Below are 27508 nucleotides of genomic sequence, written 5' to 3'. Positions count from 1 at the left end.
GAAAGAATTCATAAAAATTGCACTGGCAGTAGCCAAAAAGGCTATTGCAGTTACTTGGAAATCGGATACATATTTAAGTATAGATTGTTGGAAGAAAGAAATCTATGGCTGTATTCCATTAGAGAAAATTACTTATAATTTAAGAGATAAATATGAAACATTTTTGAAAATTTGGTGCTCTTATTTACAAAAGACAGGACTAAATATATAGGTGCTCTGAAGATGAAACAATTGGTTACTTGGGGAAAGAAATAAATATACATACTAAAGTTATTAAGAACTCCATGGAGCATGTGGAGATCTTCCAACAACCAGGCACTTTCTTTTTCTTTCTTTCTAACTTTCTCTTCTTTTGATATAGGGAAGTTAGAGGGGAGGGGGGAAGGGATATATACATTTTTTTCCACACTTGTAATTACCTAAAAACTCAATTAAATATTTTTTTAAAAAAAAACTGTGGCACTTTAAGTTAATAATACATAAAAAGAAGATCCCAGCTGCACGTCAAGAAAAACTATTTGTGTGAGTGTTTCAGTTACTGTGGGGCGAGGAACCCATGCAGCTCAGTGGGAACAGGGAATAATACCAATGGAGAGAGTGAAACTGAGCCAGGAGACGGCAGAAATGCCCCATTCTTATAGAGACAGGAAGAGCATCAGGGATTTGATGGTCATTCCAGATACCAGCACTCTGCCCAGTCAGGAGATGATTTCTCTGTCCAACTTTCGTTGAACCTCACTGTAACAGTGTGATACCAGATCACACCTTGACAACTCAAGTGATCTCATCTGAAATGTTGAACTACACCCATTGATGGATTTTGTAAATCTTTTTACAGGTTAAAAATGAGAAGGAATTTGTCTCCAGGAAGCTCAAACATGGCACGCCAGTTTTGTTGTCTCTGTCGAGATATTTAAGAAGTGGAGCAAGGGATCCAATTGACCATCCTTCCTGCTGAGACTGTGGGGAAAGATTCACTCGGTCATTTGACCAACTGGCACGCCTGTAATTTACACAGGAGAAAGGCCTTTCACCTGCTCAGACAGTGGGAATGGATTCACTCGGTTATCACAATTGAAGGTACATCAGCAAACTCACACTGGGCAAGGCCATTCACCTGTTCTGTGTGTGGGAAGGGGTTCAGTCGGTCTTCCCACCTGTGGACACACCAATCAGTTCACACCACACTGGGCAGAGGCTGGTCATGTGCTGAAATTCTGGGAAAGGATTCACTCAGTCATCTGACCTAATGGCTCACCAGCGGGTTCACATTGGGGAGAAGCCATTCACCTGCTCAGTCTGTGGGAAGGGATTCACTCATTTATCCCAACTACAGAGTCACCAGCGAGTTCACACTGGGGAGAGGCCATTCACCTGCTCAGAATGTGGAAAGGGATTCACTCAGTTATCCCACCTACAGAGTCACCAGCAAGTTCACACCGGGGAGAAAGCGTTCACCTGCTCAGAATGTGGGAAGAGATTCACTCGCTCATCCACCCTACAGAGACACCGGCGAGTTCACACTGGGGAGAAGCTATTCACCTGCTCAGTCTGTGGGAAAGGATTCACTCAGTCATCTGCCCTACTGGTACATCAGCGAGTTCACACTGGGGAGAAGCCGTTCACCTGCTCAGTCTGTGGGAAGAGATTCACTAATTTATCCAGCCTGCAGAGACATCAGCGAGATCACACTGGGGAGAAGCCGTTCACCTGCTCAGTCTGTGGGAAAAGATTCACTAATTTATCCAGCCTACAGAGACATCAGCGAGTTCACACTGGGGAGAAGCCATTCACTTGCTCAGAATGTGGGAAGAGATACGCTGACTCTTCCGCCCTAAAGAGTCATCAGCGAGTTCACACTGGGGAGAGGCCGTTCACCTGCTCAGTCTGTGGGAAGCGATTCACTCATTCATCTCACCTACAGAGTCATCAGCGAGTTCACACTGGGGAGAGGCCGTTCACTTGCTCAGTCTGTGGGAAGGGATTCACTCGGTTAGCTAACCTACAGAGACACCAGCGAGTTTACACTGGGGAGAAGCCGTTCACCTGCTCAGTCTGTGGGAAGGGATTCACTCATACATCCCACCTACAGAATCACCTGCGAGTTCACACTCGGGAGAGGCCGTTCACCTGCTCAGTCTGTGGGAAGAGATTCACTCATTTATCCCAACTACAGAGTCACCAGCGAGTTCACACTGGGGAGAAAGCATTCACCTGCTCAGAATGTGGGAAGAGATTCCCTCGCTCATCCACCCTACAGAGACACCAGCGAGTTCACATTGGGGAGAAGCCATTCACTTGCTCAGTCTGTGGGAAAGGATTCACTCAGTCATCTACCCTATTGGTACATCAGCGAGTTCACACTGGGCAGAGGCCGTTCACCTGCTCAGTCTGTGGGAAAGGATTCACTCAGTCATCTACCCTACTGGTACATCAGCGAGTTCACACTGGGGAGAAGCCGTTCACCTGCTCATTCTGTGGGAAGGGATTCACTCAGTCATCTACCCTACTGGTACATCAGCGAGTTCATACTGGGGAGAGGCCGTTCACCTGCTCAGTCTGTGGGAAGGGATTCACTCAGTCATTCACCCTACGGAGACACCAGCGAGTTCACACTAGAGAGAGGCCGTTCACCTGCTGAGAATGTGGGAAAGGATTCACTCAGTCATCCCACCTACTGGCACACCAGTCAGTTCACAATGGGGAGTGGCCATTGTTATGAATCCCTAGGTTTTGTTTGCTGTGGATTGTCATTTTAAGAGAGAGAGATTAAGAAGGTGAATCAGTCTGACTTGCAGCTTGTTTACATCGTGTGCAGCTTGTTTAGTTTTAACCGAGGACACAGACACTCAGAGTCAAACGGAGACGAAGGAGGAAAAATGGAAGAATCGAAACCAGGGAACTAGTGGCCAAGGGTCATTGTTTGGAACTTTCCTTTGCCCACAAGGGTGGCCTAATTATCGATTCACCGTACATCGAATGTGTGGTTGTCACCTCATTTGACCCATAGGAGTGGATCTGATTTGGGGTATCCTGTGGAGACCACTTATGTGTTAACCATTGCCTGGCTGTGGTGTGGTAATTCATTAAGATGATACCAATTATGACAAGTCACTTCGGGTGATAATTAGTATGTGGATTTGGAAGGATGACAGATAAACTCTACAGCAACTGTTGGTCTCATTTTACCACCATGGAACCTGTGGAATACGACATAATTGCCTTCTCTCAACATTTACCCTGGATTACAAATATCTCTCTCTCATCACCTATTCTGTGGTTGAACAGAACTTTCATACTTTACCATCTCAAGACTCCAAGCCTTGTTTCCCCCGAGCTCAATAGTTTGGGAGTTATATTTATACACATATCACTCACGAGGAAATCTGCAGATGCTGGAAATTCAAACAACACACACAAAATTTATTTATTTATGCTGCCCCAATCATCGCCACTGGGCTATAAATGTGCAGGAGCAGTCTGTGGTTCAGTGCTTTGCTCAAGGACACACACGCTGCCTCAGCTGAGGCTCGAACTTATGACTTTCAGATCGCTAGTTAAACACCTTAACCACATGGTCACGCGCCACACATTATGACATAGTGAAACAGGCTGTGCTCAAAGCTTACGAGTTGGTCCCAGAAGCAGACAGGCAAAAGTTTAGAAATTTGAAGAAATCTGTGAACCAGACATACGGAATTTGCTTATGAGAAATTTGTGTGCATTGACCGCTGGTGCACATCTGAACATGTAAATGATGATTTTAACAGCTTGAAAGAGTTGGTTTTAATTGAAGAATTCAGAGGGTGCGTCCCTGATGACATAAAGACGTATTTAGATGGAAATGATGCTGCCACTATGCAGGAATCTGCTAGATTAGCAGATCAGTTTGCTTTAACTCATGAAGTTATGTTTACCCTGAATAAGAGTTTCCAAAAGGCACTTGTCAAGTTGTGGGTAAACCTAATGAGCTCACCCCAGTGGCCTGTACCTGCATTCGGTGAACCCTTTTCCAAAGTTATAGTGGATTGTGTTGGCCCATTGCCAAAGACTAAAGCAGGCCATCAGTATCTGCTAACTATTATGTGTACTGAATCCAGATTCCCAGAGGCAATACCTCTCAGAAATATTAAAGCTAAAACTGTGGCGAAGGCTCTTACCAAAATTTTCAGTTTATTCGAATTGCCTAAAGAAATCCAGTCTGATCAAGGATGTAATTTTACATCTGGATTATTCCAGCAGGTAGTTTCTGAACTGGGAGCAAAACAAATTGCATCATCTGCGTACCATACAGAATCACAAGGGGCTTTAGAAAGATTTCATTCTACCCTCAAAACAATGATTAAGACATATCGTGTTGAAAATGGAAAAGACTGGGATGAAGGAATACATTTGCTTTTGTCCAGATGAAGGAATACATTTACTTTTGTCCACAGAAAGAGAGTCAGTACAGGAATCACTGGGCTTTACTCCATTTGAACTTGAATTTGGTCACAGAGGGACCTCTGACCTTGTTAAAAGGAACGGTGGATTGATGGGGATGTACAAGTTAACTCGTTAGACTATGTTTTGAAGTTCAAAAATAAACTACACCAAGCCTGTAGTCTAGCGAGACAAAACTTAAAGATTTCTCAAAACAAAATGAAGTGTTGGTTTGATAACAGGGCTTGCGAAAGAAAATACCAGGTGGGAGATAACGTGCTTGTCTTATGTTGACGAATCCACTTCAGGTGAAATTCGTATGACATAGTCTCCCAAATTAATGATGTGAATTATGTTATTAAAACACCCAACTGACTTGAACTAACACAGGTGGTACACATAAATATGATAAAGCCTGTTTTGACAAGCAGGTACCATCTGTGTGTGTTGTTGTCAAAACAAATGAAACTGGCAACCCTGAGAATGAAACAATTGACTCGTCTGAGACTTTTCACAAGCCAAACATGGTCCCAGTTAGGCTAATGAACTCGGTTGTTCCAGAAAACATTGCTAACAAGTTGTCTCATCTGTAGCCAAAGCAACATCCACAGCTGAAGGAATTAATTCTGAAGTTTAAAGATTTATTTCCCGATGTCCCCAAGCAAACCACGGTCACGGTACATGATGTAGATGTTGGTCCAGCCAAACTGATTAAACAACACCCACTTCGCATGAACGTAGAAAAGTGTAAATTGGCTGACCAGGGAATTGAGTATTTGCTGGAAAATGGTATTATTAGGCCTTCAAAATGAGATTGGAGTCACCCTGCATTATTGTGCCCAAACGTGATGGTAGTATTAGATTTTGCATAGGAAGGTAAATGCAGTAACAAAAACAGATGCCTATCCTATCCCTAGGGTGGATGATTGCATCGATAAGGCTGGAAAAGCTAATTTCTTACAAAGATTGATCTGTTGAAAGGGTATTGGTGTGTTCCATTGACGGACAGAGGTAGAGAAATTTCTGCGTTTGTGACACCATCTGGGTTGTATGAATACAATGTTTTGCCTTTTGGAAGGAAAAATGCTCCAGGAACATCCAGAGAACGATTGATTTTGTAATTCGAGGGTTAGAACACACAGATACCTATATTGATGACTTAGTTACAGGGAGTGGCACTTGGGAAGAGCATAGCTCTGCAGTAGAAAAGCTATTTGACAGGCGTTCCTAGGACAATCTTACAGTTAACTTGGCTAAGAGTGAATTTGGCCATGCCAGTGTGACCTGTCCTGGCTATGTTGTAGGTCAAAGGAAGTTGGCTCCTGTTCGGGCAAAAGTCCAGGCAATTTCTCAAGTTCCTATTCTGACTGCTCAGAAGGCTCTTAGAAGGTTTCTGGGAATGGATGGATATTATCGTAAGTTCTGTAAGAACTTTGCTGATATCGCTCTTCCTCTGACCAATCTCCTGAAGAAGGGTGAAAAGTTTGTTTGGACTGAGCCTTGTCAGAAGCATTTGATTGATTGTTATCAGTATTTCAAATTAGGCCAATCAATGTAGTGCTGTCAGCAAATTTAAATAGCAGATTGGAGCTGTGGGTGGCAACACAAGTCATGGGTGCACAGAGAGTAGAGGGGGCCAAAGAGACAACCCTGTGGGTTATGTGTGCTGAGGGTCAGAGAGACAGAGGAGATGGAGCCCACTGTTACCACCTGCCGACGATCTGACAGGAAGTCCAGGATCCAGCTACACAAGGCAGGGTGAAGGCCGAGGTCTCTGAGCTCCTTGTCGAAACTTCACGCCTTCGTATGGCTACTGCTCTGCCCATGACTGCAAGGAACTTCAGAGAACATCAGAGAAACAGGCCTCCCCTCCATGGACTCTTCCTACACTTCCCCTCCCTCGGAAAAGCAGGCCATGTACTCAAAGATCCTTACAACCTGGACATTCTTGCTGCAAACCCGCTCCGACATTGGCGGAGAGATACAAAAGCCTTAAAGTGCGTACCACCAGGCTGAAGGACGGCGTCCTGTCTGCAGTTATAAGGCAAATGAATGATAAAATGGACTCGAACTCACAATGTAACTCGACGTGACCCTGCACCATATGTCTATCTGCACTGCACTTTCTCTGCAGCCAGAATGCTTTGTTACAGTTATTGTTTTGTCGTATATCAGCTCAATGTACTGTCGTAATGTATCGATCTGTGTGGATGGTACGTCAGGCAGGATTTTCACTGTAGCTCAGTACATGATGATAATAAATTCCCCATTTTAATTGTGTGGAACTATTTGACTGGGTTGTTGCTTTGGTAATTCTGAAGTGAAGCTGAACTAAACTTTACACATTTATGAGAAGCTCAGATAAATACAAATGGCTAAATTCTCACATAAACGGGTCATACACCCAGAAACATCGGCAACACTTCAGCACATCGAAACAGTGAATGAAACATGCAGAAAATATTGCAGGAAAAAAAACATTGTCCACCCACAACGAGAGGACGTGACAGATCCGGATCTCACTGCCTTGTCTGAATGGGGAAAGATGAAGCTACACGTACACGTAGAGCAGTGACCCGCAGATGCTGCAGATCTGCAGAAAAACGTGAATGGGAAACGGGATCAGGTGACGGGTGGAGTGTCTCCCACCTGAACCGGTGACTCTGCTCCTCTCCCCTCACACACTGCCCGACCCATCCACCACATTCCCCACATTATTCCATATTTACCCCAGATACATGTCTACTTTTCCACACCATATCTACCCCAATCCCTTTTCCTCCACCCTCAGGTCACAGAGTCACCGGCTCAATTCCCATCCCGGTCCAAAACATAATTCAGACCCAAACAGGAAATGTTCACGTTTCATTTAAATCAGTTCTGTGTTTATAAACACTAATTTCTGTTCATATTCCTCCGGCCTCACTGGACAGGATCACTGAAACATCAAGTGAGAAACAGCAGGAGGCCATTCAGCCCCTCTAACCATCAGCAAGATGGCGGCTGCTCACCCATCTCAGCCACATGTTTCTGTCCGATCCTCATTTCCTCAATCCCTTCGGTCTCCACACATCTGCCGCCCTCTGTTTTACGTGAGGACGATCACCGAGTCTTCACCGCCCTCTGTGGAGGGGATTTACCGACATTCACCACCCTCGGAATGGAGACTTTTCCCCTCATTTCAGTCCCAGACAGTCCATCCCCTGTTTCAGAGACTGGGATCCCTGGTTCAATCGGTAATGATGTTGAACATTTCAATGTGTTCACCTCTCAGTCCTCGATTCTCTAAATGAAAGGGTTATCACATTTGATCTTTCTTCATATGATGACCCACCACTCCAGGGATCAGTCTGGTGAATCTTCATTGCACTCTCTATAACAAATACTCTCTAACCTCTTTGTTAATCCTCTATGGAATTAATTTCCATCTTCTGCAGCCCCGTGTTGCCCCGATCACTCATCTCCCACCCCTGTCACTATTTCCACCTTCCCACCTCCCTCCTCACCTGGATCCACCTCTCACTCCCCAGCTCTTGCCCCATCCCCACCCCTCACCTCTTTTCTCTGACTACTTCCCGTCCACTCTCAGTCCAGAGGGAGGGTCTCGGCCCGAAATGTTGACGATCCATTTCCCTCCACAGATGCTGCCCGACCCACTGAGTTCCTCCGGCAGTTTGTTCTTTGGTCTGTATAACCCGTGTTAGTGTGGGGATCGGGATTTTACACCATATTCCAGGTACAATCTCAACAAAACCAAAATAATTGTCACTTTGCCCGGATCACTGGCCCCGCTTGCAGGGCAACAGTCTGCCGGTGTTTGCCCCCCAATGTGGTGAATCCCTCTGCTCGACACCACCGTGGGCTCAGACATTTCCACAGATGAGCCCCTCCTGTCCCCACCGGGACAAACATCCTGTCCGCCCCCTCTCTCACCATCTTCATCCTTTCAATAAAATCCCCCCTCCCCGGGGAACCGGCATCAAACCGACGGGCCGAGCGGTCTCATCCTACTTCTCAGCGATACATCAGACTCCGGCCGCAGGAGACGCTTCACAAACGCCCCAACTTCCCTCGGAGGGAAAGGGAAATAAATCAGAAAGCGGACATTTACTTTGAGGGTTTCTCCGCTCTGAGGAGGCGGTCGGCGCCTGAGCGGGAGACGGACTCAGCGGGGTAACGCCCACTCGGCTTGTCCGCCTCCGCGACTGGTTGTAACCAGTGATTGACATCGCTTCGCACCAATGGGAATAGCGCAGCTCCTCAATCCTCTGTTGACAGCGGAGCGGGAGGGGCTGGTCACGTGATTATTAGCCCAGCCGTTAAACCGATAAAGCTCGAGCACAGCAGCGCGTGGGTGACGTAAGACACCGCGCACGTGAGGACAGATCCCGGTGTGGGGAGCCCGTTTGTGACGTCAGGCGCGTGGAGGGAGGAGCTGTGTGACGTCACCTGTGGGAGAGCACTGGCATTTAAAAGCACCTTAATGGACTTTTCGGTGGGACAACAACATTAATCACGGGTTTCATCACTGAATCCAGTGTTGTGAGATGTAAAGTCCCCTGTTATGTGTCCGGCTGTGCCGTGTTGTTGGTGGAGTGGGCAGCGTGGTGTTTGTCTCGATTCGGGTCACAACACCAGAATTGCCAGCGGGGTCCACACACAGTGTATCAGTCAACAGAAAACCTCTCGTCCCTGCAGTCTTTGTCTCCTGGTAAACTCAACACCCTGACAGTGTGGACCATAGATACCCCTTCCTCTCAGAGTCAGGGAATCACTCAGACAGCTGATCGCTGAGAGGATTTATATTTATTGGTCATTAAAGTTCACCCAGATTCGTTTGGACGTATTTGATGTGGAGTTCGGTGTGTCACAGTGTAAGGGCCGGACGGCCGAACTCTCTTCGTTGTCCAAACATCCTTCCAGGTGAGGCAACACTTCACCTGTCAATCTTCCGGGGTCGCCTGTTGTGTCCGCTGCTCCCGATGCGGCCACCTCCACACTGGTGACATCGGTTCATCCGCGGTTGTGCGGGGTAGGAGTGTTTTTATCGGGGGTCGATATTATTGTTCCCTTTTGTGCGGGAGGTGTGGTTTTTGGGGTTTGAAGATTGGGATCCCGTACTTCTTGATCCGGGGGGTGGGGTAGGTTTGATTTTTCCCTGTGAACGACTTTCATGCTCTTTCTTAGCTTCGTGGTTCTCTGGAGAAGAAAAAAAAACTCAGTTGTTTATGGATATCTGCTTTAATAATAAACTAACCTTTGAACTATCCGCTCCGAGCGGGACTTCCCAGTGTCCAAACATTTTCATTCTGATTTCCATTCCCGTTGCTACTCGGCCTGCTGTGTTCGGCCAGCATTTTGTTTGTGTTGCTTTGGATTTCCAGGATCTGCAGACTTTGTCGTGTTTGTGATTTACCTCTCCGTTGTCCCTCCGGCCTCCGGCCACTGGAGGCGCTGTGCGGATCTCCGGCCGTAGGCAACGATTAGCAGACCTCCGGCCACTGGTGGCGCTGTGCGGATCTCCGGCCACTGGAGGCGCTGTGCGGATCTCCGGCCGTCGGAAACAATTAGTAGACCTCCGGCCACCGGTGGCGCTGCGGAGAAACGCCTGCTGAACGCATGCGCGGTGCGGACTGCCGCTTTTTGGCGTTTCTCCAATCCGAGCAGGGGTGAGTTGGGAATGATCCCGGTGTTGTGTAAATGTGGGCCGGTTGCATTGGGAAAGAGCCGGGTCCGAGCTCTACCGGACGGCTGGAGCAGGGTGCAGTGGCAATTTTTTAGCTGCCGGATCTGTACGGGGGGAGGAGGTTGGTTGATTGATAAGTTCGCGCTCGGTACCTGCACGTGTAGTTCAACTCTTTGAGTGATTATGCAGAAAGTTTGAAATTAATAACTTTTGTGGTATTTCTGTTTCAGATAATTGAAAATTGCTAGGTTTTGTAAAATTGAATCCTTCCACCTTAGGCCACGAATGTATCAATCACCCTTAGTTTGTGACACCCAATTTGTGTACCTGCGCCTTTCATGTACTGAACAACTTCCTTGCCCCATTCGTGTAATGAGCAGGTACACAAATTGGGTGTGACATATATAGGGCTTCTTGTAACGTCAAGCAGTAAACCAAGATGAAAGAAATATATGAATTCCAGAGCTCCACAGAAATATAGTGATAGCTAAGACATTAACAAGGTTATAGCTTCTCACTACATTTCAGTGTATATCTGGTACAATTAAACATATAATACTTAATTTAATAATATGACAAAGTATTACACAGTTGCACTTAACTGATTATCATAGAATATAATTATCAAGCAAGTAAAATAACTTTGCTTAGAAGTCAAAGGGTTTTTAGTGAGAAAAATGTACTTTAGGCTTAGCGAGTAATCCACGGACCACCACAGATGTAGCCTTACTAATACGACTGAGTCGGAGCAGACGGCAGGGCCCGCAGCGCTTAGCAGTGCTCCTCAGAGGTATAAAAATAACAGAAATAAAGCAATTCATTTTTTACACTTTTAGCCTCTAAATTGGAACCAAGTAATCAAGTATGAAAAAAGAACGTCTGATGAACTATTGCTAAAGCCATGAATATTGGTGAATATTAGTCTCAAAAGCTGTAGGTTGGCAACTCTGCCTTGTACCGTTTCTCTCGGAGAAATGGTTGGACAGGAAGTGTACCTGTGAGTGTCGATACTCACAATATCCTCACACGTCGGGTGTTACATGGTTAGACCTTTACAGATCCTGTTTAGTCTTTAAATATATAAAAATTTAAAGAAGCTTGAATCTTTACATAAATTATTATCACATCTATACGAATAGAAAATATTGTATTTTGGAAGTGATAAATGTTAACGGGAGGAGAGCAACCATTTGGGAGGTTTGGAAATGTGCTTTGTCTCGGCTGTGAGTAAATGGGCTGTTCCATGTTTAAACAGTAGAAATAGACCCTGAGTTTGGTGTTCAAACTGTGTTTGGAAATCCACCCCCCTCCCTCACTGTCACACAGTGGAAATCAGGTAGCTGTGCTGGAGATCTACACTAAAAACTAAAAATGTTTGAAGTCATTCTGATGAAATGTTATTAATTGAGTTGTATTGTAAGCTGTCCCTTACCTGCTGAGTGTTTCTGGTAATTCCAGTTTCTTTTTATTTCTTGGTTTACATTTCATGAACTGGACCTGTTTTAACCTGGAAATGAAAATGGCTGTGATAGTTTGTAGGCCTCCGTTGGAGTCTCTGCAAGTCTCTGATGGTTCTGAACCTGTGCTCAATGGAGTTCAGAGGGACGGTGGGGGTGGTGGGAGATGTATGGTTAAGTAAACCTACTGAATGCTGAAAAGCCTAGATACAGTGGACATGGTGAGGATGTTTCCAATAGACGCAGAGTCTGTGATCTTACAGCACAGTTTCAGAATAAAGATGCTTCCCTTTAAAACTGAGATGAGAAGAATTTTTTGGCTAAAAGATGTCTGATCTGTGGAATTTGTTGCCGCAGAAGTTGATTGAGGCTGCCATTTGGGTATATTTATGACAGAGATTAATATATTCATGATTGCTGAGTAGCTTCAGGGTTACAGGAGGAAGACAGGAATATGGTGTTGGAATGATAATCAGCCGTGGTTGAATGGTGGGCAGACCAGATGGATTGAATCACCTAATTCTGTTCCTGTGTATTATGTCTTACCATGACTGAATGAATGCTCCTTCTTATCCCATATCGTCTGTGACATGTGAGGGACAATAAAAGATTGTTCACTGAGATCATTAAATCTGCCTTCAGTGTTTAAATTTCAGAGAGTTTTGTTCTTAGTAACATTACGCAGAAATGTTTGGTTCTCCTTTTCATTATTAATGTGCTTCATTGTCTCTCTGGTTAAAGTTAGACCTGTGGTGAGAGATTTATTTGAAGAAAAACCCCAACTGGAGGCAAACCACGACTGAAGACGAGGGAACAGCAACAAGTGAACCAGCCCGAGGATTGAGAGCATCAACTGGAGAGAACCCATCTGACTCGGAGATTCCAGTGATTCAGTCAGGAGAAAGTTTGGTAGGTCTCATTTACTCAAACACTGGTCCTTTAGACATTACATACCTGTACAAAGGAAGGTAGGAAATAGTTGGAGTGAGACTGAATGTGTCCAGAAGAACCAGTTATGCCTCTGTCAGACCCAGTTGCAATGACTCCAGGTCTGGTAATGTGCTTCCAGCAGCCCAGCCCTTTGAAACCACTCCCATTCCCTCACAGTGGTTACTCAGTTCAAGATCTTGCATCCTCTGATGTAGCTTTTGGTCAGTTCTGAGTGGGGGAGGGAAAGAGAGGGGAGTGTTTATGCTGACTGTCTTTCAAAAAGATTAATTGTTTGAACTTGCTGCAAACTCTCTCCCCATACCCTGTACTTTCTCAACTAAATTATTGACATAGCAATGGGCGTAACCCCTGGGAAAGTCACTAAGCACGGGACTCGAGTCCAAGAAACAGGCAGTCACCATAACACTCTGCCTCTTACCAATCATCTGTTTGCAGACCCTGGGGCTCTGTAACAAACTCAATGTTAACAGAAAGATTAGTCAGTGATTAAGATGATGAGAAAATTGTGGCTCCTGACAGGACACGTGAGCTGAGCTGTCTGATTCAATGGACCAGATCCACCCTCGTTGACAACGTAATTTACCCCTTGCACATCCACTCAGGTCATGTTACATCCGATCACCCACAGTACCCAAACCCCCCTCCGTCCCACCAGTGGCCCCACACCCTTCTGACCATTCACCCCACACCGACACATAGACAGGCCCCCTTCACCTACATCCACCCTCCCAAGCTGGAGGGGAAACACAACAAACTGATCCCGCAATCCCGACTCGGGCGCAAATCTAAAAGACTGGAGAACCCGGTGCCTCCAGCTGTCTGGATCGATCCCAGCCCATTCCCACTGCAACCGGCCCTCGATTTACACAAACCCGAGATTAACTCTTTCCTCACCGCTAACTGAACAGGAGAAACACCAGCATCCGCTGGGGTTGGCATTGCACTGCGATTTGCAGCAGGTCCCCGTATGCTGTGAAACTCCCCACTGTCAGATATGTTGACCAGAACCGTACGTGTTAGAGCTCCCCACTGTTGGATATGTTGACCAGAATCATACACAGTAAATCTCAAGGCATGGAACCGTAATCCCACGGTGGATTTGTTCGGTGACTTGTGAACATATGTGATTAACGACCCTGCAACTGGGGACTGAATAAATAGTTAGTCTAACAATTCTAATCAGACACACCATCTTCTCACATTTCTCCCTCATCCCTGTCTACATACCCCGTTTCCCTCACCACTCCCTCCTCACAGTCCCTCTTCATCCTCCTGCCCTCTACTCCAGACCTCCCTTTTTATTCAGTCTCTCCCTCGCCATCTCACCTCTCCCTCACCCCTTCCATATCATCACCCCTCTCAATCATTCTTGCTTCCTCCCCACCTCTCCCCTCCCCTTCCCTCTTCTCTATCCGCCTCAGTGACACTGCTACTTGACCATTCTCCCACTCTCTTTCACCTTCTGCCTTCCCCTCTCCATCTCCCCCTGTCTCATGCACCCTCTCACTTCAATCAAAATTGTCTCTCTCACTCCGTCACCTCCACCACTCTGTAACCTCCATTTCCAGCTCTCACCCTCTCTATCTCTCTCCCTACCTCCCACCCTCCCCCCTCTCTCAAACACTCTCCCTGCTGGCTCCCGTATCCATCATTGTCTTCCCCTCTTTATCACTCTCTAAATCTACCACTCACCCCACACGTTCTCCCTCTTCGCTCCCTGTCAGTCCTCCTCCTCACCCCCCCCATCACACCCCGTGCTCACCACCTCATTGAATACAGTGGTATGCAAACAGCTGGGCACCACTGGTCAAACATTCTGTTACTGTGAATAATTTAGTGAGTAGAAGGTGAACTGATCTCCAAAAGTCATAAAGTTAAACACAAAACATTCCTTTCAACATTTTAAGTAAGATTAGTGTGTTATTAAAAACACAAAATGCTGGCAGAGCACAGCAGGCCAGACAGCATCTATGGGAGGAGGTAGTGACGACGTTTCAGGCTGAAACCCTTCATGAGGAGTTTAGTGTATTATTTCTGTTTTGTACAATTTTAGAGTGGGGGGAAAAAAAAGGAAAGGAGCACCATGGAAAAGTTTGGGCACCCCAAGAGATTTGAGCTCTCAGTTAAATTTTACCACGGTCTCAGACCTGAATTAGCTTGTTAGGACAATGGCTTGTTCACAGTCATCATTAGGGCAGGCCAGGTTATGCAAATCGCAAAGCTTTATAAATACCCTGACTCTTCAAACCTTGTCCCAACAATCAGCAGCCATGGGCTCCTCTAAGCAGCTGCCTAGCACTCTAAAAGTTAAAATAAATGATGCTCAAATAGCAGGAGAAGGCTATAAGAAGATAGCAAAGCGTTTTCAGGTAGCCGTTTCCTCAGTTCACAATGTAATTAAGAAATGGCAGTTAACAGGAACAGTGGAGGTCATGTTGATGTCTGGAAGACCAAGAAAACTTTCTGAGAGAACTACTCGTAGGATTCCTAGAAAGGCAAATCGAAACCCCCATTTGACTGTAAAAAAACATTCAGGAAGATTTAGCAGACTCTGGAGTGGTGGTGCACTGTTCTACTGTGCAGCAACACCTGCACAAACATGACCTTCATGGAAGAGTCATCAGAAGAAAACCTTTCCTGCGTCCTCACCACAAAACCCAGCGTCAGAGGTTTTTCTGACATTGAGGGAGAGGTTGTTTTCTTCACACCAGACAGATGTTGTTCAGTCCTCAGATAGAGTCAGCAATCAAATGCTTGAGCATGGTGCGATGAATGTGTTGAGCTGTGGAAGTCATGATGCAAGAAGCATCGTAGGAAAGCCAGATGAGCCCAGGGCATGGAATTGTGATATCGTAGGCATTACTGGGAATTGGTTGCACCCAACAGTCTGAGGGATGTAGAGGAACAAATTTGTAGAGAGTTCACAGACTACACCAAGAAGCAATAGTTGATATAGTAAGTGATTTTAACTTTCCATATATTGACTGGGACTCCCATACTGTAAAAGGACTAGATGGGGTAGAGTTTGTCAAATGAGCGTTAATCAGTACGTAAAACATCCGGCGTAGAAGTGTGCAATAAGCTGTTGGGAAACGATCCAGGGCTGGTGACAGAAATTAGTGTATGGGAACACTTTGTGTCCAGTGATCATAATGCCATGAGATTCCAAGAAAATATGGAAAAACAGAGATCTGGACCTCTCTTGAGATTCTAAATTGGAGAAAGATCAACTTTATGGTATTTGCAAGGATTTGACAAGTGTGGATTGGAACAGGCTGTTTTCTGGCAAAGGAGTACTTGGTAAGTGGGGATTCTTCAGAAGTGAATTTTTGAGGGTGTAGAGTTTGTATGTGCCTGCCAAAATAAAAGTTGAATGTTAACTGGTGCAGGGAACCTTTGTTTTCAACTGATATCGAGGCCCCGGATATTTTGTTCCTCTAAATTCCTCAGGCTGTTGGGTGCTACCAAGACACATTAATGACTACAATATAATACTCCCACACCCTGAGCTCATCTGACTTTCTTTAGTTGTCTTCTCTTGGTTTCTAAAAGCTTATTTGCCCTCGCTTTGGCTTTTATGTTGGTTTTGGGTTCTCATTTCAGCCATGGTTGAGTCCTCCTGCCTTTCCAATGTTTCCATGTCTTTGGGATGTATTGATTACTCAGCTCCTGAGTTGCTCCCAGAAACTCCAGCCATTGCTGCTCTGTTGTCACTCCTACCTTTTCCCTTCCAAATAAGTTTGGCCAGCTTCTCTGTCACAGAAACGTGGAGAAGGTCAGAACAGAAACATGCCCACTCTGGACGAACAGAATGGTGACCTATACAGGAGACAAAATAGATGGGGGAGGTTTTAAATAGTAGTTTTGCATCTGTATTTGCTCAGGAGATGGACACAGAGTCGATAGAAGTGAGCCAAAGCAGCATCAACTTCATGGACCTTGTGCAGATTACAGAGGTGGAGGTGTTTGCTGTCTTAAGGCAAATTAGCATGGATAAATCCCCAGGGCCTGACAAGTTGTTCCCCAGGACCCTGTGGAAGACAAGTGCAGAAATTGTGGGGGTCCAAGCAGAGATATTTAAATCATCCTTAGTGACAGGTGAGGTACTGGAGGATTGGAGGACAGCCAAGGTTGATCCGCTGTTCAAGAAAGGCTCTAAGGATAAATGAGAAAACTTTATGTTAGTGAGCTTGACATCAGTAGTGGGAAAGTTATTAGAACATATGAGCAGGAACCGGATATATACCGTAGATTTCGCACTACAGAGCGCACCTGATTAAAAGCCGCTGGCTCTAATTTTAGAAAGAAAATCAATTTTGTACTTGTACAAGCCGCACCGGATTTTAGGCCGCAGGTGTCCCACGTTGTAATATGAGATATTTACACAGAAAGATATTACACGTGAGGATTTTTTAACTTTTAATTAAATCCGTATGGTAACATAAACAAATACATATTGCAAATGCTTTTTTTCGAACCGTGCCTCTAACACGGCTACTTTTAAATATACATACGTATCGGTAACACACAAATTACGTTGCGTATACTTTTTTACTAAACAGTGCACGAACAACATTCCAATATCTCCTAACGACTGGTAAAAAAATATATACTGCAGCCTACCAGGAAAAGTTATTGATCGCCTTTAACTTAAAAGCAGCGTTTTCGTTCGGGTCTAATGCGCTCGGGTCTAATGCGCTAGGCTAATGTGCTCGCACCCACCTTCCCATTTATCGCAAACCGGTATTTCCCACAAGACGCGGCGAAACCGGATGTGATGTCATAGTATCCCGGGATGTACAGAAAACAAATATACTTAACACTTTTAACTTTAACTAGAAAATACTAACAAATGAATAACTAAGCGAAAATATTATAAACTAAATAACTGCCATAAAGGCAGCACAATGCTTTTCTTCGAGTGTTTTCCATGTTGATGAGGGTGAGTACAAATGACTGATTTACAATAATTTAATTGTGAAAGTGCGCTTGATTTATCGTACAATTTCATTGGACCTCTGTGAACTACTCATCAATTTTATTGGTCTACTGTTACGAGGCAAAATGTTTTTGGCGGCATGAAATAAAACCATGCATTAGCCGCACTGTAGTAAAGGCCGCAGTGTCAAAGCTGTTCAAAGCGTGGGAAAAAAGTAGTGGCTTATAATCCGACATCTACGGTAAGTATTTGGATCGATGTGGACTGATTAAGGATAGACAGCATGGTTTTGTGCATGGTAGGTCATGTCTAACCAATCTTATAGAGTCTCTGGAGAAAGCTATCAGGAAAGTGGATGAAGGCAAGGCAGCTGATGTTTTCTACATGGGCACTTGACAAAGTCACAAATGGGAGGTTGGTCAAGAAGGTTCAGTCACTTAGCATTCAAGATGAGATAGTAAATTGAATGAGGCAATGGTTTTGGGAGATATTTAAGGAAACGTACGCTGCAACCTGAGTTTCTTCGGTTAGCGGACGATTTCCCTCCATGCCTCTCTGGCGTCGTGGGCAACCGCGTACGAGGCAAGTTACAGCAGTGGTTCCAAAGAAATCAGCAGCCCGTAACCCGGCATGGATGGAAAGTGTGCAGGGGAGCCGGCTGGATTCAAATTCAGGTTCATTCTGAAGTCCGGCACTGTTGCCACTGTGCCACCAGCCAGATCCGGAGATTTTTTTTCAATATTTTTATTGATTGTGTGTGTGTATATATATATATATATATATATTTAATAAACTATAAAAAATGATAAAATGGTACCAAATACTGTATATTAGAAACACACTTATAATCATAGATAGATAGATAGATACTTTATTCATCCCCATGGGGAAATTCAACCTTTTTTCCAATGTCCCGTACACTTGTTGTAGCAAAACTAATTACATACAATACTTAACTCAGTAAAAAAAATATGATATGCATCTAAATCACTTACTCAAAAAGCATTAATAATAGCTTTTAAAAAGTTCTTAAGTCCTGGTGGTTGAATTGTAAAGCCTAATGAATATATTCATGTAAATTGACTTAAATCATAATATTGAAATCTTCTAATTTTATCATTATACAAAAAAAATCTAATCCGCTACCAACAAAAAGCAGCTTGGTAAAAAAAAGAAAAAAAATGAAAAACGTCCTTATCATTATAAAGAACTAGATGATAATATGAGCCAACATCTGTACGTAACAACAAATCAAATGCTTTGAAAATAATTCAAAAATGGTCCCCATTATGTTTTAAAGTCTTTGATTCAGAAATTGAACACCGAATCTTTTCGAAATTTAAGCATGACGTAACATCACGTAGCCACTGATCAGGTATGTCCAAAATCATATCTTGCCCTCCAACAATACCAAATAAGGCAGTCAAAGGATTAGGCTTAAAATTAACTTTAAAAAGTGCAGAAAAGGTTTGAAATACTTCCTTTCAGTATTTTTCAAGACTCGGCCATATCCGAAACATAAGAATCAATGAAGCTACTCCATAGTTGCACCTGTCACAATAGGGAGACATATCCAAATAAAAATGAGAGAGCTTATCCTTAGTCATATGGGCCCTACGGACTACTTTAAATTGTAGGAAGGGATGGCAGGCATATAACGATGAAGTATTAACCAATTTATAAATTTCATTCCAGGTTCCTCAGAGATTGAAGTCTGCAAATCTTGTTCCCAGAGATTTTTAATTTTGTCTAAAGGAACATTTGTCATTCTCAACAGCATGCCATAAATATTGGATATTGAACCATTCTGAAAAGTTTTCAGATTAAAAATTACATCTAATAAATTCTTACCTGGACTTTTTGGAAATGTATGCAATTGAGACTGCAGAAATTCCCTAAATTGCAGATATAAAAAAAAGGTTTTTGGTAAGCTATATTTAGCTGACAATTGCTCAAGCGAAAAGACTTCCTCCAACTAACAAATCCTGGAAGCATTTAATACCCAGTCTATCCCATTCTTTAAAAACTACATCGATCAAAAAAGGTTTAAAAAATAGCTAGAACAAATAGGACTTGATAGAGAATGTCTCATTAAAACAAAATATTTTCTAAATTGTATCCAAATCCTCAAAGTATGTTTAACTACGAAACTGTCAGTTAGTTTACTTAAAAATAAAGGAAGTGAAGATCCAAGAAGAGAAATAATAGAGAATTTATGAACAGAATTAGCTTCCATAGAAACCCAAACAGGACAGTCCTCATGGTTAATATAGTATGACCAAAATGTGAGGTTCCATATATTGCCTGCCCAGTAATAAAACATAAAATTTGGTCATGCTAAACCTCCATTCTTTCTTGCTTTTTGAAAATGAAATTTATTTAGTCGAGAAAGTTTATGTTTCCATATATAGGAAGATAGGGTAGAGTCAAGAAAATCAAAAAAGGATTGCGGAATAAAGACGGGTAAGGCCTAAAAAAGCTATTTAAATTTAGGTAAGATTCATTTTAATAGAATTGATTCGGCCAATCAACGATAATGAAAGAGGCAACCATTTTGAAAGTGTCCTTTTAACGTAACCCAATAGAGTGAAAAAACTTCCTTTAAATAATAGCTTATAAATCTTAGTAATTATTACACCAAAATAGGTTAATTGATTTCTTACAGTTTTAAAAGGAAGGTTAGTATGAATGGGTACCAAATTATTCAAAGGAAGAAGTTCAGTCTTATGTAAATTTAGATTATATCCTGAAAATTGGCTGAAACAAGAAAGTAAAGAAAGCACAGAAGTTTCGACATTAGAAATATAAAGTAGTAGGTCATCGGCATAGAACAAAACTTTGTGAATAATACCTCTCCTTAATATCCCAGTGATACACTGAGATTCTCTAAAGGCAATAGCTAAGTGTTCTAAGGCCAGATCAAAGAGCAAAGGACTCAAAGGACAACCTCAAATGACCAGACTGGATTTATTAAAGATCAATATTCTCATTTCACTATTTGTTGTTTATTAAATGTCATTTATTCTCCTTCTAAAGAGACATTGGAATGTGTGACATCCTTAGGTGCTGAGAAGGCCTTTGATTGGGTTGAATGGAATTATCTATTTAAAACATCAGAAAATTTAATTTTGGGCCTGATTTTATTCAATTGTTTAAATTCCTTTATTTATATCCTTCTGCTCAGGTTTTAACTAATTCTCAGAATTACAAACCATTTATCTCCAATGTGGAACTAAACATGGCATTAAGTCTATGGCACTTTAAATTAATAGTACATAAAAGAAAATCCCAGCTGTATGTCAACAAAAGCTACTTGCGTGAGAGTGTTTCAGTTACTGTGGGGCCAGGCACCCATGCAGCTCAGGGGGAACGGGGAATATTGCCAATGGAGAGAGTCAAACTGAGCCAAGTAACAGACTGGAGATGGCAGAAATGCCCCATACTTCTCGACCATCAGAGAGTTTGATGGTCATTCCAGATACTAACACTTTGCCCAGTTAGAAGGTGATTTCTCTCTCCAACTTGGGTTGAACCACACTCTAACAGTGTGATATCAGATCACACTTTGGCAACTCAAGTGAGCTCATCTGAAATGTTGTCCTTCTTTACAGGTTAAAAATGACAAGAAATTTGTCTACGGAAATCTCGAATATAGTTTTGCTGTCTCGGTCTAGATATTTAAGAAGTGGAGCAAGGGATTCACTCGATCATCCTTCCTGCTCAGACTGTGGAGAGGGATTCACTTGGTCATCTGACCAACTGGCACGCCGATCATTTTACACAGGGGAGAGGCCATTCACCTGCTCAGACAGTGGGAGTGCATTCACTCGGTCATCTCATCTGAAGGTATATCAGCAAGTTCACACTGGGCAAGGCCACTCACCTGTTCTGTGTGTGAGAAGGGGTTCAGTCGGTCATCCCACCTGTGGACACAGCAGTCAGATCACACTGGGCAAAGGTTGCTCATCTGCTGAACTTGTGGGAAAGTATTCACTCAGTCATCTGATCTAATGGCTCACCAGCGAGTTCACACTGGGGAGCGGCCGTTCACCTGCTCAGACTGTGGGAAGGGATTCACTCATTCATCCACCCTACTGGTACATCAGCGAGTTCACACTGGAGAGAGGCCATTCACCTGCTCAGAATGTGGGAAGGGATTCACTCGGTCATCCCATCTGAAGGTACATCAGTTAGTTCACACTGGGGAGAGGCCATTCACCTGCTCAAACTGTGGGAAGGGATTCACTCGGTCATCCACTCTGAAGGAACATCAGTTAGTTCACACTGGGGAGAGGCCATTCACCTGCTCGGACTGTGGGAAGGGATTCACTTACTCATCTAATCTGAAATTACATCAGCGAGTTCACACTGGGGAGAGGCCATTCACCTGCTCAGACTGTGGGAAGGGATTCACTCGGTCATCCCATCTGAAGGTACATCAGCGAGTTCACACTGGGGAGAAGCAGTTCACCTGCTCAGACTGTGGGAAGGGATTCACTCGGTCATGTAAACTGAAGTTACATCAGCGAGTTAACACTGGGGAGAGGCCATTCACCTGCTCAGAATGTGGGAAGGGATTCACACAGTCGTTTAAATTGAAGGAACATCAGAGAGTTCACACTGGGGAGAGGCCATTTACCTGCTCAGACTGTGGGAAGGGATTCACTTGGTCATCTCAACTGAAGGTACATCAGCGAGTTCATACTGGGGAGAGGCCGTTCACCTGCTCAGACTGTGGGAAGGGATTCACTCAGTCATCTAAACTGAAGGTACATCAGTTAGTTCACACTGGGGAGAGGCCATTCACCTGCTCAGAATGTGGGAAGGGATTCACTCGGTCATCTGACCTACTGGTACATCAGCGAGTTCACACTGGGGAGAGGCCATTCACCTGCTCAGAATGTGGGAAGGGATTTACTCGGTCATCTGACCTACTGGTACATCAGCGAGTTCACACTGGGGAGAAGCCGTTCACCTGTTCAGAATGTGGGAATGGATTCACTCGGTCATCCCATCTGAAGGTACATCAGCGAGTTCACACTGGGGAGAGGCCATTCACCTGCTCAGAATGTGTGCACAGGGATTCACTCGGTCATCTGCCCTACTGAGACACCAGTCAGTTCACACTGGGTAGAGGCTGATCACCTACTTAGACACTGGGAGGAGATTCTCTCAGTCATCTCAACTTTATGTGCATCATTGAGTTCACACTGGGGAGAGGCCGTTCACCTGCTGTGAATGTGGGGAAGGATTCACTCAGTCATCTAACCTTGTGACACACTACTGGATTCACACTGGGGAGAACCTTTAAATAAGCTGCATGCTGGATATTTGTTCATCACCATTGCTGAATGCAATTTGAAGAGTGACTCGTAAATTATTGCTGCTGATCACCACACCCAGTTCTGCACCCTGGTCACTGGGCATGGGAGGAGTTTCTTCTGCTGCACATTCATCTTTAATGGGACTGGAGTTTAATATTCTGGATCACAGAAATAAGTCAGTTCTATTTTAAACTCTGTCTCCAGTACTTGGTGAATTTATAACACACCTAGCGTACAGTAGAGAGTCAACTCAGGCCGGCTGGACCCTGCCAGTGATTCTGTTCCAGGACAGTCATTTTCATTTTTTCAATGTTTTTATTGATTTCCAGTAAAGAAAAATATACATATCAGTGGAGAGGTTTAGCAAACAGATAATACAAAAGACATAAACAGCAATAAAGAAAAGTATATATTGTCAAAATCAGATAGGTTTAATGTTATGCTGTTATATATACAGTGTAATCAAAAAAACACAACTCTTAATAAATCGTTAAAAAAAGATTGGAAAATTTTATTTATATGCAGGAAAAAAAACACTAAACTGAATAAGAAAAGAGATTGGGCAGTCCAATTGAGGATAAAATTAGAAGAAAAACAAAGAGAAAAGGCACCCTTCCAGTCACCTCCAAACCTTCACAGATAAGGATTTTTCCTAAAGAGAATAAAGAACAAATAAATTAAATCATATGAAAATATTGAATAAAAGGTCACCAGACTTGCTCAAAATTAAACGATGTATCAAACGTCCAGCTTCTAATTTTCTCCAAGCTTAGATATGACATAATGGAGGTGAGCCAATAGAAAACAGTAGAGGATTAGATTCTTTCCAATATAACAAGATAGTACTCCTCGTCAGTAAAGTTGAAAAGGCTATTGCATGTTGAGTGGAAGCAGATACTCTCCCTATTTCCTTTAGAATAATCCCAAAAATTGCCGTAAGAGAAATTGAGTTGAACATCCAAATCTATAACTTTAGACAATATTCTAAACACATCTCTTAGAGCAGCTACTTCTACGTTATATCTGTCACAAATAGGGCTTATATTAGGAAATATATGCCCCAATTTATCTTTAGACATATTGGCCCTATGTACTATCTTAAACTGAGCAGAGAGTCAACTCAGGCCTGCTGGACCCTGCCAGTGATTCTGTCCCACGACAGTCCTTTTAAATCCTCCCCTGTCGTTCACCTCTTGTTCCCCCGTGGGACGGGTTCCAAACAGTCACCACTCTGTGGGTGAAAAGGTTCCCCTTGAATTTTCTCCAGACTGAAGAAGTTGAGCTGACTGCAGTTCTGTCTGAGATGTTCTTTGCCCCTGAAATCTCTGAGCTGAGGAAGAATGAATTTGGGAGATACCCTCCTTATTCATGGCTCATTTCCACATTATGGGTCATTTTCCCTGCTTCTAAAGAGTTGTTAGAAAACACGCTGTCCTCTAAAGACTGAAAGCAGAATGCGAAAACATTGGTTGGATGTTCAAAGGAGCAGGATCAGAAACCAGAGGAGAGTCTGCACAGGGCAGAGTTTGGGGCTCTGGACGATGGTCGAGGTAAGAACATATGATGAGGAGAAGGAAATCAGCAGCGGGGTGTGGCAATGAATGACAGAGTAGCAACATTTGGAAGCTGATAGAGAAAATAATTTGTTTGTCTGACTAATGACACAAACAATACCTGTGGTGAGGTGCTCCACTGGTCAGGGAACGTGTGTGTTCAGAATTGTTATATCTATTGAGGGATTTGCTTGTTTATCCTGTAATATTATATCAGGATGGTTATTATGGATTGTCCTATCTGTAATAATGTATCAATTATCATATAAATTGTGAGATTTTGACTAAGTGGATCAGGCTGGAATTTATTGTACCTTAATTAGGTTAACATGGTCATTCATCCGTTTGTATTTTAAAGCAAGATTTTGGTGAATGATATTTGCCACTTGATTGCAGCTGCATAATTAATCAGATTGAGTTCAACTGCCGCAGGACCCTGGAATGTGTTGGATTGTGTCTGGTTTCTCTTAGCATTTTCTGCATTGATTGCCTTGTTTGTATTGTATGTATTTGTGATTTTCTTCCCCTTTTGTTAACCACCTTGTCCTGTATTTCCGCAAGGAACCCCTCTGTTTCTGGGACGAGGTCTCCAACTCTCAGTCGGGTGCTCGATGATTCCTTGTCAACATCTAGTCTGCTCAGATCGTTGGGATGTCTCCCATGGAAGGTCATACTCATTCCACTAGTTAAGGTTTTCTTCCACAGTGATGATTTGTTTTTCTGAGGTAGCTTCTCATTTAAGTTTTCTGGTCTGTATTTCTTATCACAATTGCATATACACATATGGAGTGCTGAATCACGTTCAAATTCAAGTGTAATCCAAGATGGCGGCGCGACGGAGCTTGCAGCGGCCATTCCGGAGCTGATTATCTGTTATTTGTGAAGCGGGGTGCCGTGCGCAATCATAATCGGATGAAAAACGGACGTGGGAGCACGGAGGAACATCTGGAAATCTCCAGGAAGACCTTCTTCGTTGCTGCTGCTGCTGTGAGATCCGGGACTCAGCTGGGAAGAACAGGCCCCCATTCCTCGGGGTCGCGTTGGCGGGGCCGTCTTAATACGCTCGGCAGAGGATGGTGCTCGGAGAAGCTTTGCCGGAGGGGATGGTCGGAGGCTCGGAGGTACGCCGGATATGGAGTCCGCTGCGGTCAGGTCGCTTTCACTGTGTGCTGTGTCTGCGAGGCTGAGTCGGGCGGCGCCGCGGAAGTCCATAGCGGGGGTATTCCCTTCTGCTGCCTGCGTGGGATGACGAGTCTATCGGGACCCTGTGGACTTGTGGAAACTGTGTGGTGGTTTCTTTTGAACTTATAGTCTTTTAACATCTTTGGACTATTTTTACTGTGCCCATGGTCTGTTTTTTTTTGAATGAATTATGCTATTGTTTGCACTGCTGTAACTACGTGGTTTCGTGCAGGTTTTGTAGCTTTAGTTTTTGGTCTTGTTTTGTCTGGTAGGTTTGGAGCTCCTTTCTGGGTAACGTGCTAAGAATACGCAGCATTCTCTCCGGACCCTGGATTGGGGATTGCCAAACGTTATGTGGATTTTCTGGTGTAGTCTGTTTTGTCATGTGCTTTTGTGATATCATTCTGGGGGAACGTTGTCTCTTTTTTTTAACTGCATTGCATTTGTGGTTTCTAAATGACAAATAAACTGAATCTGAATATAATAACGTGTTTTGATTTACTTTGTTTATCTGTGCGTGGCTCATCGGAGGATGCTGTCCTTTCTTTCATAAGTAGTTGTGTGTTCTGTGTGTTGTTTGTGCTGCTGTTCTTTACAACCCGGCTCGGAGAAACCTTGTCTAGTTTGTCGGTGTGCATGTGTGTTATTAAATGACAGTAAACTCGACTGGAGGTAGCTAGGCCACACCAACCTCCGAGAAAAACATAGACTGACTGTCCAAACCATGTCCAAGCAAAAGAAAGGTGAGGAATCTCAGAGTCTATATCCTCACCTAGACAGCCTGTGCCCAGGCAGGAATCGGGTCTGGACAAAGTTTTCCCGTCTTTGTGACTCCTTCCTTGACGGCATTCACGCTCTCCCTCCCACCGAACATTATTCACCACCAACACCCTCGCTCTGTCTCTCTGACATCCAACCGCCATCCCTATGGATGAAATTTCCGAATATAAGGTTTACAGGGCTGTATGTTGCTTAAGCTTTGTGAGATTCTGGACTTCTGCGTTTTCCACGAAATAATATCGTGCCTGTCACTACTGTTCCTCAGAACCATAATACAGCTGCGCAAATGGATGAACAGTTTTAAACGGATGAACAATAAATCATGAAAATAAACATTGTGAACTAACTCCATTGTTCTGCTGAGATTTCACACACCTCTCTGCTACTAGATATAAAGAGAAGCATTGGTACCTTAGAGTTCCACGCATGTGGACTCTCCGTGATAGCATGTTAAATAAAAGATTTGCCAACTGAACTTGATTCTTTAACATCTCTGACAATTTGCCTTAGTTAAGCAGGATGCCAACAAAATGGTTTCGAACGATGGAGTAACTGTGGGTGGGAATGGCAACTTCGAGTTAGCTACCCGTTGGGTGATCCGCTTTGAGCCTCCTGGCCCATGACCGGGTAGAAAGGACGGCATCGGCAAGATCAAGTAGGAAAGACCGCAGTATTATGTGAAGTATTGTTGGAAGTAAGGACGTGAGGATCCGGATCCTAGTCCCACCCAAGATGTTTTCCGATTAGTAAACAATAAATAAGTCTGCAAGTGGCGAACGGAACGAAATGTCGTTCACGCTTGTGCTTGTGACTGATTGTCTTTCCTTTGCAGGAGCAGGTAAGTAGATTGAAGGCGGATGGGAAGCAGTGACAGTAAAGTTGATCAGGAATGCGGGGGAGAGAGTTTCCTGTAAAGATAATGATGAAAACCAGGTAAGTAGATTGAAGGAAGATGGTAAGTAATGATAGTAAAGATTGCTGACAGAAATGCGAGGTGAGTTTTCTCTGTAAAGGTAAAGAAAAAAAATGAGAAAGTTGCGCCGGCAGATTGAACGAGTAGCGAAATCCCGGGGAGAGCCGCTGGTGCCGCCAATCTCCACTGCTGATGATGGCTAGTTGGAAAGTGGATATACTAGACATGTGATTTCTTTTACCAGTGACTTGTGTGGTTGGACACAAGGACGGTGGCTCTATGGGAGTCTTTTGAGATAAAG

At 43.8% G+C, this 27508-nt stretch overlaps 3 protein-coding genes across 4 annotated transcripts in view; all 3 read left to right on the top strand.

The window, feature by feature from the left end:
* Nucleotides 1-1076: 1076 nt before the first annotated feature.
* Nucleotides 1077-3447, top strand: LOC140723297 (uncharacterized). Its single transcript, XM_073037894.1, has 3 exons — nt 1077-1404; nt 1480-1572; nt 1750-3447. The coding sequence occupies exons 1-3, from the start codon at nt 1250-1252 to the stop codon at nt 2639-2641; spliced, it is 1140 nt and encodes a 379-aa protein (XP_072893995.1). The 5' UTR covers nt 1077-1249; the 3' UTR covers nt 2642-3447.
* A 5959-nt stretch (nt 3448-9406) lies between these two features.
* The window catches only part of LOC140723299 (uncharacterized), a 246128-nt gene continuing 228026 nt past the window's right edge, over nt 9407-27508 (top strand). The window contains exons 1-2 of one of the 2 annotated variants that reach the window (XM_073037899.1): nt 9407-9454; nt 12307-12474. The gene's annotated coding sequence lies outside the window, so the exon portion shown is untranslated. Of the gene's footprint in view, nt 9455-10119; nt 10230-12306; nt 12475-27508 lie in introns of those variants that run through there. The other variant, XM_073037898.1, reaches the window with a different exon arrangement.
* LOC140723304 (uncharacterized) lies at nt 21466-22563 on the top strand. Its single transcript, XM_073037905.1, has one exon. It carries the CDS (start codon nt 21466-21468, stop codon nt 22561-22563), a length of 1098 nt encoding a protein of 365 aa, XP_072894006.1.

The sequence above is a fragment of the Hemitrygon akajei genome, unplaced genomic scaffold (assembly GCF_048418815.1).
Source record: "Hemitrygon akajei unplaced genomic scaffold, sHemAka1.3 Scf000108, whole genome shotgun sequence".
NCBI lineage: Eukaryota > Metazoa > Chordata > Chondrichthyes > Myliobatiformes > Dasyatidae > Hemitrygon > Hemitrygon akajei.
The sequence above is the reverse complement of the archived record's forward strand: the minus strand, read 5'-3'. Positions and strand labels throughout refer to the sequence as shown.

What these genes read in the sequence shown, in the direction of transcription:
- LOC140723297 (XM_073037894.1), top strand. Translation starts at nt 1,250, where the DNA reads ATGGCTCACCAGCGGGTTCACATTGGGGAGAAGCCATTCACCTGCTCA. An exon ending in TGTGGAAAGGGATTCACTCA is followed by an intron (nt 1,405 to 1,479) that starts GTTATCCCACCT and finishes ATGTGGGAAGAG; the next exon opens with ATTCACTCGCTCATCCACCC. An exon ending in TGTGGGAAAGGATTCACTCA is followed by an intron (nt 1,573 to 1,749) that starts GTCATCTGCCCT and finishes TAATTTATCCAG; the next exon opens with CCTACAGAGACATCAGCGAG.
- LOC140723304 (XM_073037905.1), top strand. Translation starts at nt 21,466, where the DNA reads ATGGCTCACCAGCGAGTTCACACTGGGGAGCGGCCGTTCACCTGCTCA.